The following is a 19,978-nucleotide window of genomic DNA, read 5'->3' as shown; positions in this document are numbered from 1 at the left end:
AAAAGCAAACACTGGGCAATGTAAACAGGCATTGATGCATTTTCAGAGATGGGCTGAAGTTTTGGGGGTCCCGTTAGCACCAGACAAGACCGAGGGACCACATACAGTCATAACCTTTTTGGGCATAGAGTTGGATACCACACAGATGTATGCGCGCCTACCACGGAGTAAAATTTGTGAAATTAAGGCTTTTCTCCTCACGATTATGGATACCAATAAGATTGAAGTGAGGCAGGTGCAGCGTTTGTTGGGTTATCTGAACTTTGCTTGCCGGGTGGTGAGGGCAGGGAGGACGTTTTGTCGACGTCTAGGCATGGCTTTATCGGGAGCGTATCTCCCACACCACAGAGTGCGAGTGACGAAACACATCAAGGAAGATTTGCGAGTGTGGCTGTGCTTCCTGGACAATTTTAATGGTGTACCTTTACAGTTTGTGGATGACAACTTCATTTGGCAAGTTCAAATATACTCAGATGCAGCGGGATCTAATGGTTTTGGTATCTTCTGGGAAGGCAGGTGGTGTGCAGAGGGTTGGCCTATACATTGGAGGAGTCGAGGCAGGAGCATAGCTTTTTTGGAGCTCTTTCCACTGATTGTAGCATTGCTAGTGTGGGGCAAAGAATTTCAGAACAGGTCAGTGTTATTTCATGTTGACAACATGGCAGTGGTGAACTTGATAAATAACCAAAAGGCTAAGGATGTTAGAGTGTTGCAACTACTGAGGATGTTTATGCTTTTAAGTCTGAGTTTCAACATGATGTTTAAGGCTAAACACGTCCCAGGGGTTAATAACTCCATCGCTGATGCTCTTTCCCGATTTCAGTGGCAGAAGTTCCGCGAGCTGGCGCCAGGGGCAGATTTCCACAAAACATCAGTGCCGCACAACATCTGGGCCCTAGGGGAGTGAGGATACGTCAGATAGTCGAGCAGTCCATTGCCCCTTCGACTAGAAGAAGCTATGTGCAGGCGTGGCATGAGTTTGTACAGTACACACAGTGTTTGGGCAGAGCTGAGTCAGTGGGGAAGGTCAAAGGTAGTATCTGTGATTTTGTTTTGACTCTCATCGATAAAGGTTTGTCACATACAACCATAGCAGGAAAACTGTCAGGTTTATCATTTTACGGTCAGTTGTTCTGGGGTTTTGACCCGGTTGAGGACCAATTAGTTAGAAGAATGTTGAAAGGGGTACAGAGGGGGTCAAGTGTTGTTCAGCAGCCGCGAGCTCCCATCACGTTTGACTTATTGCAGAAGTTGTTAGATCAGTTGGGTTTAATTTGTTATGATCTTTGGGAGGTGGGGCGTTTTCGGTTAGCTATGATTTGGATGTTTTTGGGGGCTTTCAGGGTGTCGGAAGTTTTGGGGGTGGGAGAGGACACAGGTTTATCCAGTGCTGAGATTTCGGTGAGAGAACACAGATTGGGAATTTGGGTGAGGAGGTCGAAAACAGATCAGCTAGGCAGAGGGACGTGGGTCTTTCTGAGCAAGAGTGGGGTAGCAGATTGTTGCCCGGTGCAAGAGTGGGTTCATTTTGTTTCTGGGGACAAGTTTCAGAGGGGACCGATTTTCATACATGAATCTGGGAGGAAGATTACAAGTTCTCAATTCTTAGCGGTGTTAAGAAAAGCGCTGACCTTTATGGGGGAAAACCCGCAGTTTTTTGCCACACACTCTTTTCGGATAGGGGCGGCTACAGAGGCTGGCAGGTTGGGTTTAGGTGTGGATGTGCTAAAACGCATAGGCAGATGGAAATCTAGCAGCTACAAACGTTATGTTAGAAAATGATTTTGCTGTTGTTTTACAAAAATGATAGGTTGTGTGGTCTAATTTTCATTTCATTCCAGGTACAGTGCGGGGTGCAAATTCGAAGTTTAAGAAACAGACCTGGATGGTGGGACATTCGTTCATAAAGTGGGCAGCCCTGTTTGCGGAGAAGCAGGTTTATGGACGGTCATTGGGTATCCCTAGCGCGACGCACGAGGTAGTATGGAAGGGTAAAGGAGGAATGAGGTGGGTTGATTTGTTTCCTACTCTATCGCAAATGTTCCACGTACGAGGATGCCCGGATCAACTGGTAATACATCTGGGTGAGAATGACTTGGTTAAAAGGTCAGGACTCACGCTCATCAAGCAAATGCAACTTGACTTGACAGTTTTGAGGATAAATTGGCCGACCACTCGTGTGTTTTGGACTGAGTTTGTTTACAGACAATCGTGGCGGCAGGCCAGGTCCCATGGAGCAGTCGAAAAGGCCAGGAGAAAACTAAATAAAGCCATGCAAGTTTTTTGTAAGGTTATGAAGATTGGGGTTTTGCGACATGAGAGCATCTCGGGTAGCGAGAGCCACCTTTTCCGGGATGACGGGGTCCATTTGTCCCAGATAGGCATGGCCTACTATTTAGTGGAAATAAGAGACGTGCTTGCACAAGAACTACAGGTCAACGTTTGGTGCACTTCCAAGTTATGAACAAGATGTTTGCACTATTTTAGGTGGGGACAGGAAAACTCGTTGGTTTTCCTGGGTGGCATAAAATCCCCAGGGAAGAGAAGCCTAGAGCGGGCTCCTCTAGTTAGTAGTTAGATAGGGGGAATTAGACACAACAATGGAGGGGAAAAAATGGAAGGAAAATGTTAGGGAAGTTATTGATGATTAGTTGATGGTTTCGGTATAAAGTCCAAATTTTGAAGGAAATGAGATAAATAAATAAATAAATAAATTGTTTGCGTTCAAATGCCAAAGTTACATGATTGATGATCTGTTGGGAAATTTTATGATTATTTATATCCTGAATAAAGTGGCCTTTTCTGCTATAACAAAGCGAGTGGTCTGAATTCATGGGCAATGGCTCCGCAGGGGCGAGCGGCGCGAGACGTCTCCCCCTGCGGATTTTTGCACAGATGGTAGGGTCCAGGAGCGTGAGGCAGGGAGAGCGTTAGGGCAGTTTAGACGGCGTTTTTTAGTGAGGAGAGCAGGCGTAGGTAGATAGAGAGGGCGTTTTTCAGTAAAAAACAGAATCCCACCCGCCCACCCCTTTCACAAAAAAAAAAAAAAAAAAAAAAAAAAAAAAACGCATGATGTACTTGTTGAAAGGCTGGTACATTCATGAGTTAAGATTTCTAATCTTAGTTGCCACTTCAGGATGCGTTTCCCAAACAGATGGCTGCGGCATAAAATCCCCAGGGAAGAGAAGCCTAGAGCGGGCTCCTCTAGTTAGTAGTTAGATAGGGGGAATTAGACACAACAATGGAGGGGAAAAAATGGAAGGAAAATGTTGGGGAAGTTATTGATGATTAGTTGATGGTTTCGGTATAAAGTCCAAATTTTGAAGGAAATGAGATAAATAAATAAATAAATAAATTGTTTGCGTTCAAATGCCAAAGTTACATGATTGATGATCTGTTGGGAAATTTTATGATTATTTATATCCTGAATAAAGTGGCCTTTTCTGCTATAACAAAGCGAGTGGTCTGAATTCATGGGCAATTTGTATATAGAGATAACTCTAATCACTAGTATATGCTGTAGACCATTGTACTCTCTACGATTCCTATGTGACGCTTAGAGTTTATCCATTTGTATTGCTTCCTTGAGTGACTCTCTTCCTTGTGTGACTTTACAACTTGTACATTTGCAATTGTTTCTGTTTGTCTCTTTTATGTACGTAATCCTAAATCCTTATGTATTGAAACTGGTTCTTATGTAAAACGCTCCGACACCTACGGGTAAAGTTCGCGCTATATAAATCGCATTAAATAAAATAAAGGCAATCCCCAGCCCCTCTTTGCCTCTGAGCTCCCAGGCATCCATCTTCTCCAGGAATGTGGCCGACGGATGTTTTAAATACTGAGTAAACAACATACATGTAACAGTTCTGTTCCTTTTGTGAAGCGCTCTGACGCATTCGGGTAAAGTCCGCGCTATATAAAAACGCATAAATAAAATAAAATAATAAAATAAACAAAAAGCTTTAACTGTGTCCTGGATGCTCCTTCTTCCAAGCATCGATCCAGCACAAATCTCTCACTGCGCCGGGCGCCCCCAGGGCTACTCTGGGTCGTGTCCTTAGCGAGGCAGCTGGCCAGCTAGCTATTACAGCTGTGAAGTCAAAGTTTCAGCCAATCACAGACTGACTCCTAAATTGGTGCCTGCCCAAGGCTCAGCCAATGAGAGCAGACTCGAGGTGGGCCTATTGGAGCGTTCGCTGCCCCAAGGGCCCTTCTGAGGACAAAAACTAGACGGAGCGAGTATGGGCAAAAACTAGACGGTTTTGTAGCCAATCTGAAACTGGTAAGAGTTTTCCAGCCAATGGCCCTACAGCGTATGAACTACTGCGAGCTCTCCGTAGCCAATCATTGGAATAGGCTCCACTTCAACCAATCCACGCTGAGCACACTTTTCTATTACTCTAAAATATGTTTGATGCTTTCCGATTGCTTGAAAGCACTTGTGTGCAAATATGTTACGAAACACATGGCGTCCGTTTAACTAAGGATACATCACCGGTACACTGTAAATGAGACTTGGAAATTGTTCATGTAGTCTCGGGTGATCGCTAGGTAGTTGGACGTAAGGCTATTTTACATCACTGGGAAGTCCTCCTCGCTAGTAGATCATTGGTATATTTCGAGGCGCTTTTGAATCTGCTGTATGTTAGTGCACACGCATGTAGATACACATGCCGGCTCTGGGCGCGCGGGGCGCTGGGCAGTGCACCAGCTGGCAGTGTGTAACTGAGCTGGTGAGAAGTGGGCACGAGAGAGGTTTACCGTCGTGCACAGCCAGCTGACGCCGTGCCACCACAGTGTCAAAGTTGCTGTGGTTACACACTCGCCAGCCGAGCAGCCAGCAGTGCCGTTCCAGCCCCCGCATGTGGATCTCCCAAGAAACCAGAGGAACGCTTTTTTGTTTCAGATGATCCTATGCATCTTCGAATACACACTTCAGAACAACTTTTGTTATTTTTAAAAAAACTATTTTTTTTAATGACAGTAAAGCCATACATTTAGGGACGCGAAATACTCTTGATTTTACCGGCGTGTTGACAGAGTTTGTCTTGCGATGGAACATTTTTCTTGAAGATAGTCAATTCTAAAGAGTACTGGTGAGGCACTGTGAACTTACAGCGTCATAAATGCTGCCGCGTCACTGAACATATTTACGTTTGTTTTTTATAATAAAGACTGCGACGTTTGGAAATTAAAAGCTGTGAGCTCGTTGGATTTTCCTACGTGAAAGCTGTTCTCAGAACTGCCTGTGTTCTCCGAAAGAAAGTCAAAGGTTGTTTTTCCCCCCTGTTGCGTGTGGACAAGGCGGACTCGTAGCTTTTGCTACTTCAGGATGAGGAGCCGAAGCAACTCCGGAGTTCGGCTGGATGGGTATGCCAGGCTGGTACACCAGACGATCCTCTGCCACCAGGTGGGTTTTTAGGTTCCTCTGCTTCGGTGTGAAATTACTGGGTGTGATCTCATCTCAGCACAACCTAGGAAGTCCCAGTTCCTCAGTTTACTTTGTGAAACGTTAAGTCGCCTTCTCCTCAAACATATACACTGAATTGTTTTTTGAGCGAATAGTATCGTTATTGATAATGGTTAACGTGCAGAGATAATTTTCCTCACACACTGTTGGTTACTTTATTTCCAATCGCAGACCAGGCGCCTCTATATGTCATGCATGCTCATCTTGGGCTTGGGTGAAGCAGTGCAATGCCCAGCAACAAGATATGGTTGATACATGCTTTTTTTGGTCTATGTGTAAGATGACTCACCCAGAGCTGCATGCACCCTTCCACTCACTGGTAGTACAGCTGGATCCATTCAGCATTTACTTTTTTTCAAAGTCTAAGTTTGCAAATGAAAATAGAAGTGAACTCATTCGTGAAATTGAAGAGTAGATTAGCTTGTCATTTCTCATCGCAGGAGGAAGATTGTGCTGACCATAATTGTAAAAAGTGACAGGTAGTATGGGGCGTGAACATAAGAGACCTGGAAATGTTTACAACATGACTGAAAGGTATGCATTTTAAGAAAGTCATAAACCCTGAAACTTAGTGAGTGAGATTTGTCTTAAAGATTAAAACGGTTGAATAAAACAGTGAAGCATGATCAATAAATCACAGTGACGAACAGGGCAGTTAATAAAGTAGTATGTTAGATGTATTTGGGCATGTAGTTAAAAAAACTGGAAATTTATAATAAAATATAGGGTGCTTGAATGCATTTAAAAACAAATCGCATTACTACTGACACATGGTTTGTAGGTGTAGCAATAGCGTGGCATGCTGATTTTGAGCACTACTGTCAATTTCAATATTATTGTTTCGTTAATAAAAAAACAAATCAATGTACTCACAAACAATATTAAGTAACGACAGCCATCCAGATACTAATTTTACTAGAAATCCATATTTTACTCTCCCATTAAATGATTTAGAAAACTCAGGGTCCCATCCACCAAGAAGGGTGGGAGTGAGGGTGGGGGGTTGAGGGGGGGTAAAAGTTAGTATTTCACGAAACCTTATAAGTTGAAAGTGCGTGAACTACAGGCGGGGTTAAAAACGAGTACTGAGTGTTTAAAGAGGGTCGTGCCAGAGTTTGACGTAATTCACAAAGAAACAATGTAAAGTTTGAGAACCCTTGGGCTATAGCAATGCCGGGCTGTTTATCTCGGGGTAAACCCTTCACCTCGCCACACACCCAGGACCCCTGTCAATGCAACCTAATAAATTACAAAAGTAATGGAAGTACAAGACAGCCAAATAGTAATAATTGCATGGCTGGGCTTCATCAATATAGAGGACTACTGTCCGATTTGAGGACATTGAACAGTAGTGTCTGTTTCAGTCCTTGAAATGGAAACATAGAAGAGCAGGTACTCTGTAACAGAGTACTTTCTTGTTTCTTAGAAGTGCTTTGACTCTCCTATTAAAGGTATTGCAATTCTCTTGAGAAGTGCCGGCACTCTCCCTCTCAAAATAAATAAGTGCTGGTACTCCGTACCGGAAAGTACCGGCCCATTTAAAGCACTGGTCTGTTTTGTTGGTGCTGAAGAACTAAACCTTGTGTCCTTAACTAGTGTGTTGTAATTCTGATCAGTAGTTTTTCTGTGCTTAGTATATGTCTATATTTTCAGGACCTAGTGTTTGGAATGTACATTGTGATTGATTTAAAGGACCCTCAACGATGACAAATAAGTCACATACATTTAATAAAACAAGGTTGTGAACAGTGTGGGGTTTTGTAGAAATAATCTATTTGGACTCGGGTAAGTGGATGTGGTGGTTGGTCCAAAGACTTTTACCACTCTAGATGAAGTGGGATTCAGTTTTCTAGTTTGTGTTTTTATGGCAAGTGATTGCAAAAGCACAAGAGGGCACCTTACACCATCATCCAGTATTGGTGGTATTGATTGACGTGAATGGTTAGGCAAATAACAGTTTTTCTGATAGCTTGGGACTTTCCAGAATCAGGTTAAAGACAACTAAGTGCTACAGGGCTCAGAATCTAATCGATTTCCACCAGCAATGAAAAGTTCATAAAGAAACTCAAAACCTATGGAAAGTAATGTTTTCCTGACTATTGAAAACAATGTTTTGTCGCTTCGGTATAATGGAGCAGAGCCTAGGAAGCACCAGCACATCAAGTTAAGGAAGCCTGTCTCCAACCAGAGGCCAATGCAACTTTTTCCTCACTTCTGTGACACCGTCAAACTTTCCAAGTTGTCTTGCCAATTCAGATTCCACAAATGTGAGATGTGAGTTGGCTTATCTTAGCCTGTTGTATACTATAGCCTTTGAGCCGGACCTAGTGGGCTCTACCGGCCATTAACAGCCCTCTCCAGCATTCGAATCGAGCCTTTAACAAGGGAGCAGGCCTTTAATGGTCGGTAGAGCCTGCAAGGAGGGCTCTAAGGCGATTAGAACATTCCTCCCCAGCGGGTAGATTGTTCTAATTTGTATAAGCAAAGGCCTCTCTAGCCCGAGGGGATTTAAATCCCCTCAAGCCCTGAGAGGCATTTGTTCACAGAAGCAGCTGTGAATAAAAAACAAAATTAGAATGTTGTTCTGCTGGCTTCTACCTGCCCATAGAAGCCCAAAGCACTTCATGCAATGGGGTGCTCAAAATTCGAATGTTCTAAAAATGCTTTGAGCAAAGCAATTGTGGGCAGCCACAGGATACGATTTATTATTTGCCCAGAGCAAGAATGTGAGGAAGACTACTAATGGACTGAGTTGACCTTCAGCTCCATACTCAAGGCTGGATCAAGATTCAGCCTCTTAAGTTTAGAGTTTTGCTAAATGTTTCAAATATTGTTCTAACAAGGACACAACGTTTGTAAGGTTTCTGGAGTTTGTAATTATTGAAATGGACCCATAACCATAATCTGTCTTTTGGCTGTTGCACAGGAACTGTTAATCTCTAAGAGCCTATATGAGCTCCCCAGATCAATCACAGAGCATGGTTGGCTCAGACCTGAAATTTAAAGACTCTGTTTAGATCATGTTACCGAGATAGGTCTGCTATACATGTTTAACAGTCACAGAAAGAGCAAGGGGTATTCTGGCACCTCACACTCTACCTAGGTTGTTGCCAACTTAAAGGGTTCTTTTTTTTAAATAAATGGTAAAGCAGTTAGAAACAACTGAAACTAATTCGGTTTTGATCTAATTTTAGTCTGTTTAGCAATTCCTTGTGATCCATAGTATAAAATGGTACGGTTAGGTTCTACTCATCCACGTGACCTTTATCAAACATCTGTTTATTGCAATCAGTGACATCTAATAAAACTGTCTCTTGACCAGGAACAATTCCCAACTAACAGACTTATTTGTGATCATCTATGTTTAGCTCTAGCTGCAAAGTCACTATCGGTTTAGTTAATTGACTCATTATTGTCAGGTCTGCTATATTTCAATAATATGCCGTTCTGCAATCCCTCTATAAAAGCTCGTCTCAAATTTCTTTGTAATAGAGGACTTTTGATACACCCAGTCACCTATTATAAAGTAATGATGTAGCCGCTCAACTGTAATTACTTATTAAAGTTGAGTTCTGATGTCATAATGCCTGCTGCCAGAGCCCGTGTGTGATGAGAAAGGCAGGTCAGGTTACAGAGCATAGTTAAAGCAGATGTTTAAAGAATAAAAGCATTGCTTTTCTTTCATCTGCTCTCTTTTTCTAACTGTACAGTGACAAGCTAAAATAAGATATTATTGGAAACATGTTTATTTTTCACCCTTCTCGGGTAATTATTCAAAAGTTAGAATCTTCATGTTTGGGCACATTCCATGCTTCTGCCCGTTAAAAAAGAAAATAAACTTGTATTAAACTGATTCTAATATCTTTTTGCAGCCAATATCTAACATCTTTTTTTGATGTATTTTGTTTTGCACTAGAGATTCTATTTTTATTCAAAATATTTGGAAACATGCTCTGTCTTTCATATGAAAGAGATACAAACTTAAGGATTTAAGTGGTTTGTGGGAAAGGTGATGGTGTAACCATGTATAAGGAATAAAGTACCCTCTACCATACATGAGAAGGATATTTTAAGTAGCCTCAGCGTTCCATAACGTTATAAAGGAATATGGCATTGAGCCTTCTTCCTCTATATGTTAATGGAACTCCTCTTTGACTTACAGTATCCTTTTAATGTATGGCAAGGGGCACTTTATAGGTAAGATCTCCTATGCATTTCGGGCATTCGAGCCCTTTCTCAGGGAGAGGCACTAGAACAATTCAAAAAGCAAAAAACATATGTAACAATATAATGCATGTTTCAAAATTACTCTAACGATATCAGTCCAGTGATGATATAGCATGCTCAGCTTTTAGTGCATATGTGAAAAATGTGAAAGAAGGTGTCTAAGTGCAACCGTTAAGCCCGAAAACTTGATTCTAGGAGAATGGAATCTGTATGATGTCATTTGAACACAATGGTTAAAGAATTAAATATGAAGAAATGAATTTTCAAACAATGAATGAAATAATGAAATTCAATTGAATATTCAGATGGAACTCAAGTTGGAATACTTTTTTGAATAAGATGAGAACAGTGTGTGCCCTAGAGGGATGCTGTTTATGTATAACGGCACATATCTTACCTATTATAGACGCCAGTGGTCGGAAGACGTCTCCTTTAGGAGCACCCAAAAATAAGAAAATTTTCATATAAAACACCGATATAAATCAATCCAAAAAGGGCGGTGCACCTACTATGCAATTTTGCCAAGGGGCACTTTATCCCATACACAAAAATACATGAGATACTGCAATCCCTGCATAAGCAAGTCCGTAATTCCCTTATTGCAGGTGATTATTGACACACCTAGTCACCTGTATAAAGAAATTATGTAGCTGCTTCTGATGTCACAAAGCTTGCTACCAGAGCTAGAAGCTAAGGTGAAAGGAAGGACAAAGAACACAATTGACAGACTGCCCTTGATCTAAATTGTTCTTTCAAAGAGCAGGGAAGGTGTAATGTTTGAACCCAGTTGGCATGATGTCAAATTCCAGTTAATCATTAATTAGGTTTGTTCCCCCCGCCCCTTCCTTTCAAAGAACTCTGGGAAGCTATGTAGAAGCCAGCCAGGTCCTGGACATTTTTGTTCTCTGAGAGTTTTCTCTTTATTAACGTGTTTTGTTTCCAGTGAGAGAATATTTTTGAAACAAAAGATGGGACGAATGTAGGGTGTTGTTTGGAGGCAAGCTTTTGACAAAATATGTAGCTGATCAGTCGCAGGCATGCCTTATCTTATTACAGAAACCTTTTCTCTGAAATGATTAGCAATATAATAACAAAATCTATGAAGTGGCTGCCGTTGTTGTACAGCCAGAAGGAGAGAAATGTTGGGAGCATGCTTGGAAAATAGATATAGGCTGATTGATTCTCAACACAGTGTTATAGTTCCAGTGCTTAGTTTTCAGAAGGCCTGATGATAAGCACTTGGTTTTTTTTGTGCGCCTGTTTTCATCAATGCCATATCTCTTTCTCCAGTTACCTTCCTTTCTATTTAAGAAGTTTTAGTTCTGAGAACCTCGTGGGTTCAACAAATGGTGGAACTCTTCTTTTATACAAACAACTTGTGTTTTGAAAAAAGGTACGTTGAACAAATCAGGATTATTAATCTCCACTATAAAGGACTAGCCTGTGTGAATGGGGAATTGTCTTGGGCAGGGCCGGTCAAGTCCAGTCGAGAGGAGTGTAAGTATTAATGTATTAGAGTTTTGTGCAGCAACACATGCAGAGGAGCAACTTGAGCCACATTTCGTGGAGAGGGAAGGCTAAGAATTTTTTTTCGGGGGGTGGGGGTGTTGCAGGGTTTCTGTACTCACACAGAACTGTGCACAGAGGAGTGGAACCTCGGCAAATTAGGATGTCCCAAAACTTACCTTAGCAACCAACTCACCCCTTACCGAGCTAGCTACAGTGTCTCATTGGACATATCAAACACCCAATGTTTAGACAAACCAGAACATGAACTTACAGTACCTCAGGGTACGTGGGACTCATGAACACTCTTTCGTTATATTATCATTACAAACCAGAACATGGAGTAAAGAAGACACATGTGCATTTGAAATGTTTATTTACTAATGCCGTCTTCTCAGGCGCAGTATCTTTGATAATACAAGTATACTTATTATCAGTAGCAAAATTATCAGCATAGTTACTAAGACATAAAAAGCGAATGGTGACAGCATGTTAACATGCTGTAATGAATAAGAGTTAACAACACTTATATCTCACCCTCCCTAACACATATATTATATTATTATCTAAGAAGGTCTCTTTGGGTTGTTTTAGGGCGGGCCCATACCTTAGTGTCCTAGCATGAAGGAATCACATCAGCATACACCAGCTCTCTCTGCATGTGCACCGCATCAAGTGTCTTAACAATTCTCGTGCAAAGCAATATCAATCCCGCCTCAAGCCCAAGTTGGCAAAGGCTGCACTTGTGTTATGACTATGAAGGCGTGGAGATCAGACCTCATAACAATTCCATATCGTGTTGCTCCTGAAACTTCAGCACTCTCCGTGCAGACATGTTTTATTAAACAAGACTGATATCAGAGCAATAACATATTATTCTCACATACACCACGGCAAACCACTAGGTTGAAAGCTAAGTCAACAATTAAGGGTCGTGTGCAGAAGTTGCAAGAAAGGAAAAATGGCGTTTAAATCTCAAATGTACCTATGCTAACTTAACACGATATAAGGATATATAGGAGCTATACAACACCCCCCCATGATCCGAGAACGGACTAAATAAGGTAACAGAAGTGCCATCACATGAGAGCAGAATCCATTTATAAACGAGCATGAATAAAGATTCAATTATAAAAATTAATGCTAAAAAAATAGCCCACAAATATAATGTGGCTCAAGCCAATAGGCAAGGAAAAATAAAATGTCTTGACCAAAAGTCAATAAAGTCAAGGAAATGCTATCAATCAGCATGTCAATTTGAGGCAGTGTCTAAGATAAGACCGTATATGAAAAGTAAGCTGCAACAGCCTCCAGGAGGAAGTCACTGTCCTCATCAGAAAACAGTTCAGCCATCCAATTTAAAAGATGAAAGGAACATACGTGATCTTCCAGCACCGGATCCTCTATAACCATCAGAGGACAGCTCGGTGGGTTCTCAAGAAAACTTAGTTCCAAGAAATTCTGCGCTGCCGACAACACATCCCAGGGACCCATTAGTCCATGTGCCACCGCCAAGGCCATAACCCTTTCGTCAGAACAAACCAACTCGTGAGCAATGATAGGACTCATCAGTTGATTAAAATCGACGTCAGAAGATGCTGGTCCGCAGAGACACAAATCAATGGCCCAAAGGAAATCACAGGTCAGACAGCGAAATACAGGCTGGACACAGGTGAAATAGGAGAACCGAAAAGATAATCCAAACGCCGTGCTTAGAGTCGCTAACGGCAGTGTGCCATAGTAATCAAGCATGCGGTTGCGAAACCGCGTCAGTAGTAGCTGTGCGTGGTCTTGCACATGAAGGGCATCCATATTTAAAAAGGCAGAAAACCACCAATGCGCCAGCCGCTAATGCAAGCAAAAACGGGAACCCTCCAAACAAGGATGAAAAAATAGAATGGAAGAAAGCAGGGATGATTCCAAAAATCTTCTCAAAGGAAGTCACGAGACCACCGCTAACAACTTTAAAAAAATGTGCTAGGCCCGTTGTGGAGGATGCGTTAAAGATAGAACGGACCATGGCTCCGAAATGCAAGGGCAAATCAGTGTTTAAAAGAGCCTGAACCTCCGTGCGGGTGTTAGCAATGTGAAGCACGAAAGTTTCACGGGCCGAGCTCAAGGCCACCTCTTTCTGGGACAATAGAGCTCCTATTCTAGCCATGCCGCTGAATTCTGCTCCCAAGGTCGGTATCTGTGGCCAAATGGAAGACTCCCTATGTTCACGTGTGGGAGGATAAAGAACATTTCTGCAGCAAATAACTCGCTCACTAACCGTTACTATGAAAGCTATACCTTTAATTAAACCACAGCAGTTTTCATTATTGAGCATTAAATAACTACCATTCTCCAACAATTTAAACGTGGGGATGATAGCAGGAACTGGCGTGCCCTGTAAAACGCAAGCCATATTCGGTCGGTCCTTGTTACATGAACCGTGTAACTGTATGTGTCTGCACATTAAAGAATGATCTGGCGTCTCAGTACACTCATCCCCTGTTAGATAAACCTCTTGTTCATCCTTGAAACATCTGTATGTGTATGGGAGTGACCAGACCTCATGAAGAAAACCGCTACCTAAGGGTTCAAAACGACCTATTGGCACATATTTCATACAATTTGAAAACTTATATAAAGCAAACGGCAGCGTTATTAAACCGTGGATAAGCCACGTAGCAGCAGTGGTCTCTGCCACAGAAAAAGGTAAAGATTCCAATCTTTCAATATGGAGCATAGAAAAGGAAGCATCACGCATTGAAAGCAAGCGTTGTTTGTCTGTCAAATTAAACGGTGCAAATAAAGAGGAAACGTTCATGTATCCCCAGGGAACTTTACCCATTTTTAGAGTCTGTAGTGTCCATGCAAACTGCATGATTGAACGTAATTGATTTTGACCATGGTATAATACAGACACTTCATCATGCACAATATCAACAACAGACGACACAATATTATCTAATGTGTAAATTCTAGAGGAAAGCACGTTAATGCTATTGTCAACCACTGCAAGCACTTTCTCAAGATTTGCCTGATCAATAGCCCTAAGGCGTGAAGCAGCCTCAATCTGTGAGAGTTTCCAAATTTCATTGTAAACACCATATAACCACCTTTTCGACCTGCCACTAGCTGGGCCCTTAATGAAATCATTCAAATCCACGTCTGCATTCAGTTTGGAAAGGTGATACTTAACCGCAGGTAAAGTTGAATGTTTCAGCCAAGCTTGACACAACTTGCCAACAGAGTAAGAGGTGACAGTATGACTCAAATCAAAACGGGGATCAGATCTAACAGCCTTAAAACCGTCAGTCATAATTAAAAATCTCTTTTGGCAAGAAACAGCACTACGGTGCCAAAGCAGCCAACCCTTGGGATTCATACTGGAAATGTTAAAGGAGGAATTCAGAAGCAGAGCCTGTATATCTCTAATGGACAATTTAGTAAAATTACTCCAATTCTCATATTCCTCCAACTCCGGGAAAGACGGGGTGTTTAACCTTTTAGATGTAGCCAATCCAAAGCACGTGGTCTGGGAAATGGTTTCATTTAAAAACCACAAATGATTTGGGATGAGACATGCACGGTGCAAAGCTTCAGTGCCTTGTACCTGCCAAGCCCTTGAGCCCCAAACTGATTTAAGGTCTATGGTATCCTTCCATAACTCATACCCTCCAGTAACTAATTGATCCAGGAAGGCCTTTGAATATAACAATTTTGTATTTGTAAGTCGAACCTTGGACAGTGGCTGTTTGTGAAATTTAAAATAAAAGGACTCGGGATTGGACTGATTAAAGTCAGTGAAATAAGTATATTTTTTAAGAAACGTTTCTGAACTCCCTTGTGTTGGTGCTGGGCAATGTTCCCACTGAGTAAAATTAACCGCATCCCTTCGGGAAGATGTCTTGTGTAAGAAGTGATTGCCATAATGTTGGTAACAGAACAATTCACCATAATTAGCAGATTCTAAATATAAATCCTCAGCATCAAAAGCAGCATAATATTTCAAATCAGAAAACAAACTTTCCACAGCATTAACATCCCAATCATCAGAACGAATGTTTTGTTTCACCACATCCCCCATATTAACTCTTAGTACATTAGGGACATTAACGACTTCCGTTGGACCATGTATCTGAAAACAAACTGCATCCCACGCGATTCCATCTAGAACAGGCCACGCTGTGATGTTAACCAAAGTCAAGTCTCTTTTTAATCTGTGTGTAGAATGTGAAGAGGAAAGTGGGGCCAAAGTTCCATTCAAATGAGTAATGCAAGTTCTCTCCTCGACATAGTGTCCATTCATAATCCGAAAAAAATAAAACACAAAACCAATTGACATAAAAAGGTAAACTGAAAAAAGGACCAGCCAAATGTATATCCAAGGAGGTATCAAAAAATGTTTTTTAAACAGGCTAGCATATAATGCAATTTTAGAGGGTTTTTTCGAGGCAAGGGAAGCAGAGTCAAATGAAAATCTGGATTCCGTGGCTAAACGAGCTTGCAGGTCAGGCATGGACAAATCAGTGGGGTATGTATAGTCTGTCTCATCAAGGTTAGTTCCTGGTAAATTATTCAATAATGGACTGGAAACAGCAGGTAATTCGATGGCCACCTCAGGTTCATTATTAGAAGCAGTGGGCACAATTGAATTTCTCACAATGGAAGGACAGGAAACAGCCGGTGTCATGCTAAGAAGAATCGGCCACTCTGTGTATCTTGACATTGTCAATAGAAATAAACCTGTTTTCCTTACGACCTGGAAGTGGTGGTAAAATGACTGTTCTTGTGCCCTTCACTCCAAGCACTGGGACCGGAGCTCGATAGGAGGGACCAAACTCTTTCTTGTTGTCGATCTTCTCACGAACCAGTTCTCCAACTTGGGGTAGCCAGCCAACTACCGGGATCTGCAACGCATCATCCGATGTGGAGGGCAAATGTTCCTTTGCAAGAGTGTCTCTCGTCTTTTGTAGATTCTGTAAAACATTGCAATGTTCATCTGCGTCAAAGGAAGTGGCGCGAACCACCGAGTCTAGACCGTCAAGGTCAGGGACGAACATCTTGATGCCAAAGAGCATTTCGTATGGGGTCCGCCCACCCAGAGACCTTCTAGGGAGATTATTAAGAGCACGCTGCACGCCATAGAGGTGAGCCAGCCAATTTCTGCCAGTGCCTATAACTCGGGCTGTCAAAGATTGCTTTAAATCACGGTTCATTCGTTCAACTACACTATTACCCTCGGGTCTGTAGGGTGACGAAAACTTGACTTGGACCCCCATCGAAGTCATGGCATCCTTATACGCCTTAGAGGCGAAAGCCGGACCCTGATCCGAATGGAAGGTACCACAGGCAAAAATCCCTATAAAGATACGCAAATCTCTGATGACAGTCCGGGAATCAGCGCTGCGATGTGGCCATACCCACACAAAGCGTGTGCATGAGTCAACTGCTACTAAGATGTATTTATACGCAGTATCAGATGAAAATGGACCGCAGTGATCTAAATAAACACAGCCTAGTGGTTTATTAGAAATGTACAACTGAGTCTGAGGCGGACGCGTAGCAGTTGAAGGTTTAATCTGCTGGCATATGTCACAAAGAAGGACATAATCACGCGTCTGTTTGTACAGTCCCCGCCACCAGAAACGTTGTTGTAGTTGCGTTACAGTGGCTGAGACGCCCGCATGCGCAGACGCCACACCTTCATGAGCCGCTGTAATCAAGTCTGTTCTGCGATCCGAGTTGGGAATCAGCCGTTCCCCAACATCAGGAATTGTCACAAAAGGAACCTTTTCGGGACTTAAGTGGTATTTATACTTCGAAGGGAATCCCGAAGGATGTTTACTTCCCTTCTCAGAGGCAGCAATCGCTGCCAAGATGTCGCTATCAATCTTGGTTTTAGACCTAGTAACTGCTGCAACTAAGTATGTAGATACTGCTGATTTCGCTGCTTCATCAGCAAGCGAGTTGCCAACAGCGTGAACTCCCACGCGCTGATGACCGAGAGTATGAATCACATAAACGAGTGGCAACATAGCCTTAAGCTCTGCCACTCGAACCCAGATCATTTTATGTTTTATTGTGCTACCCTTGGAATCATGAAAATCATTTTGAATCCAAAAGAACAAGTTTTCATTGTAAGACTGGACACAGTAGTAAGAATCACTTACAATTAGAGTAGTAACACTTGGATCTGCGTACTCCAAAGCTAGTAAGAGAGCACGAAGCTCTGCCAATTGTGCGGTGCAATCGCCCAGGGGCAACGTGTGTACCTCCCTGGAAATGAACTCATCATTCAACATAGCACCGACCACAATGGCGCATGCGGAAACGTAGGCATGTTTAGAGCCATGCGCAACCTGCGCCGACCCATCAGTGTAAATGATGCAATGGAAGTCCTCCAAAGGTCGCATCGCCAGAGGAGCAGGGTGAACGAATTCATACTGCAAGAACTCCTGCGACCGTAAGGAAGCGTCAAAAATAAACATGACATCCGTGGATGACAATGACGCAGCCCACTGAATCCACCGAGGGTGCAAAGCTTTTGAATTTGGTACACTGGCTTTCGTGACTGCCTCCAAATGAGGACAGGGTGTTACCACTAGCATGCGTTTCCCCTGTGACAGAGCTCGTTCCTTTAGAATAGCCATCTGTACAGCAGTTAAAACCTTTTCTATGGTGGGAAACCGCATCTCAGCCGAGGTGTACAAGTGTGACTTGTAAGCAATAGGTACTGTGTCACCTTCATTAAAAGTGAGGTAAGTGAAACCCACCGTCCCAGGAATTATTCTTATGACCAGGTTGGTGTGGTTATCACGAGTCTGTAAATATTTAGAAGCGAGCAGATCAGCCTGCAAGGATTGCAAAATGGCTGAATGCTCAGGCAGCCAGCATGATTTTGAGAAAGTTGGTTGTATCAAAGCATACAAAGGCTTGATACGCTGGGCATATTCCGGAATGTAAGTTCTGCCGAAATTCAAAAAGCCCAGTAAGGATTGTAATTTTTTCAGAGTTGTTGGTGCGCGCAATTGTGCGCACTTCTCCAAGAAGTGAGGAGCCAAACCTCTACCTTCATTGTTGAGCTCATAGCCCAAAAACAACACTGTGTGTTCAGCAATGTGCGATTTTGCAAAGTTGAATTTGTAACCCATGTCTGCGAAGTTGCAAACAAGAGAATTTACACGACACAGATGCTCCCAAATATCGTCGTCTGTGAGATATATGTCATCCACATACGAAAAAGCATCAGGGTCGAGTGCCTCCAGAATAGAGACAATTCGAGCGGTAAATACACCAGGACTATTCTTGTAGCCCATTGGAAGACGCCGGAATTGCTTTTGGACTCCAGCGCTTGTAAAACTGGTCCATTGGGAGCTAAAGCTGTCCAATCTGTGGGCATAAAAACCATTGGATATGTCAAGCGTTGTCTTGAAACGCTTACGCACGAGACTATCCACTAGGGCAGAGCCGTGGGTATTCTGTACTGCACAGTTACGGCAATGCGAGTTCAAATGCCGGTAATCCAAAACCAAACGATATGATCCGTCAGGTTTATTCACAGTAAAAAGGGGATTATTCATCGGTGACACACACGTTTCAATAACTCCCTGATATTCCAATTGTTCAAGGATTTCCGCGACGGAAGATTTTGCTTCACGCCGAATGGGATATTGAGGTTGAGGCTGCGGCTGAGACCGCAACGGAATTTCGTGGCAAGGCGACAATTTATCCCAACCACATTGGTTACGGTACAGAGCCGGCGCGAGAGCCCGAGCCCACTCTTCTGCAAAATGCTGCGCATGCTCTTTCGAGACAGTGTTCGCGAAACTGGGTAGGATTACCTCCTCCCCTCGCGGCGCCGCGAGCACAAAAGGCGGGGGCCAGTCAGCCTCCGAAAGTAAAATATCATATGTAGAAGACAGATTCTCCCAAAATACACCTTTAACGGTACGCTGTATGTCACCTTCAATTAACAGGACAATTTCATATAGTCTTTCAGGGGGAGCAAGTCTCGTATCCGCTGTTTCTATCACAACGTAGACATCAGTCGCTGTCACCCTCAGTAGTGGACGCAGCACCTCTCTGACTATGGTTATCTCCGCCGCGCTGTCCAGCAAGGTCAGAGCCCACGTCAGATTCCGAAGCCGCGTTCTCACTATCTGTGGCATATCGATGCGCTGTTAAGGCTGCGACTTTCTTTTTCGCAAACTGCGGACGCCTAGGCGTAGAATCCTCCTGCTTCACTGCGCCGTCCGTCTGGCGGGACTGACCACGTCCTTGTTGGCCACCACGTCCACCCCCTCCTCCTCCACCGGTTTTCGGGGCCGATGTGTCCTGAAAGGAACGAGGAGAGCGTTGATCAGAACCCTGAAAACGATCAGGTGATTTAATCATCGCGCGGTCGCGCAAATCATAAACTTTTTCGGATGGCGCAGGAGTTTGTATTGCAGGAAAAGTACCCTGAGTCTGCATTGTCTGCTTCCCCTGTGTCTGTTTTTTAGGCCAATTCGATTTCTTGGACTTGGGCTGGGCATCTGTCACTGCAGATTGTCCCTGAGGTTGTTTTTTATCCTTCACTGGAAAATATTTCAGACCTCTACTTGTGCGGCCAATAGTTTTATAAGCGGCCACTACAATCTTTGCTAACTGGCGGGGTTTGTCGGCATCGGGCAGAGCAGCCAAAGCATTCGACACCTGAAAGTTAACTGCATCTCCTTTAACATTGGAGAGAATGAGATCACTTACTATCTCAAAAGAACCACACAGGCGCATACCCAATTC

The 19,978-nt window shown here is 43.0% G+C and overlaps 1 protein-coding gene across 4 annotated transcripts in view; it reads left to right on the top strand.

Annotated features, from left to right (window-relative positions):
• The first annotated feature begins 4,437 nt into the window (after positions 1 to 4,437).
• Positions 4,438 to 19,978, top strand: part of PHKA1 (phosphorylase kinase regulatory subunit alpha 1) — a 1,063,236-nt gene continuing 1,047,695 nt past the window's right edge. For 2 of the 4 annotated variants that reach the window (XM_078663812.1, XM_078663811.1), the window contains exon 1: positions 4,438 to 5,413. In XM_078663812.1, coding sequence (XP_078519938.1) covers positions 5,336 to 5,413 — 78 coding nt within the window. In that variant the 5' untranslated portion in view covers positions 4,438 to 5,335. The remainder of the gene's footprint in view (positions 5,414 to 19,978) is intronic. The other 2 variants (XM_078663813.1, XM_078663814.1) reach the window with 2 other exon arrangements.

This window comes from Lissotriton helveticus, chromosome 10 (genome assembly GCF_964261635.1).
Source record: "Lissotriton helveticus chromosome 10, aLisHel1.1, whole genome shotgun sequence".
Taxonomy (NCBI): domain Eukaryota; kingdom Metazoa; phylum Chordata; class Amphibia; order Caudata; family Salamandridae; genus Lissotriton; species Lissotriton helveticus.
The sequence above is the reverse complement of the archived record's forward strand: the minus strand, read 5'-3'. Positions and strand labels throughout refer to the sequence as shown.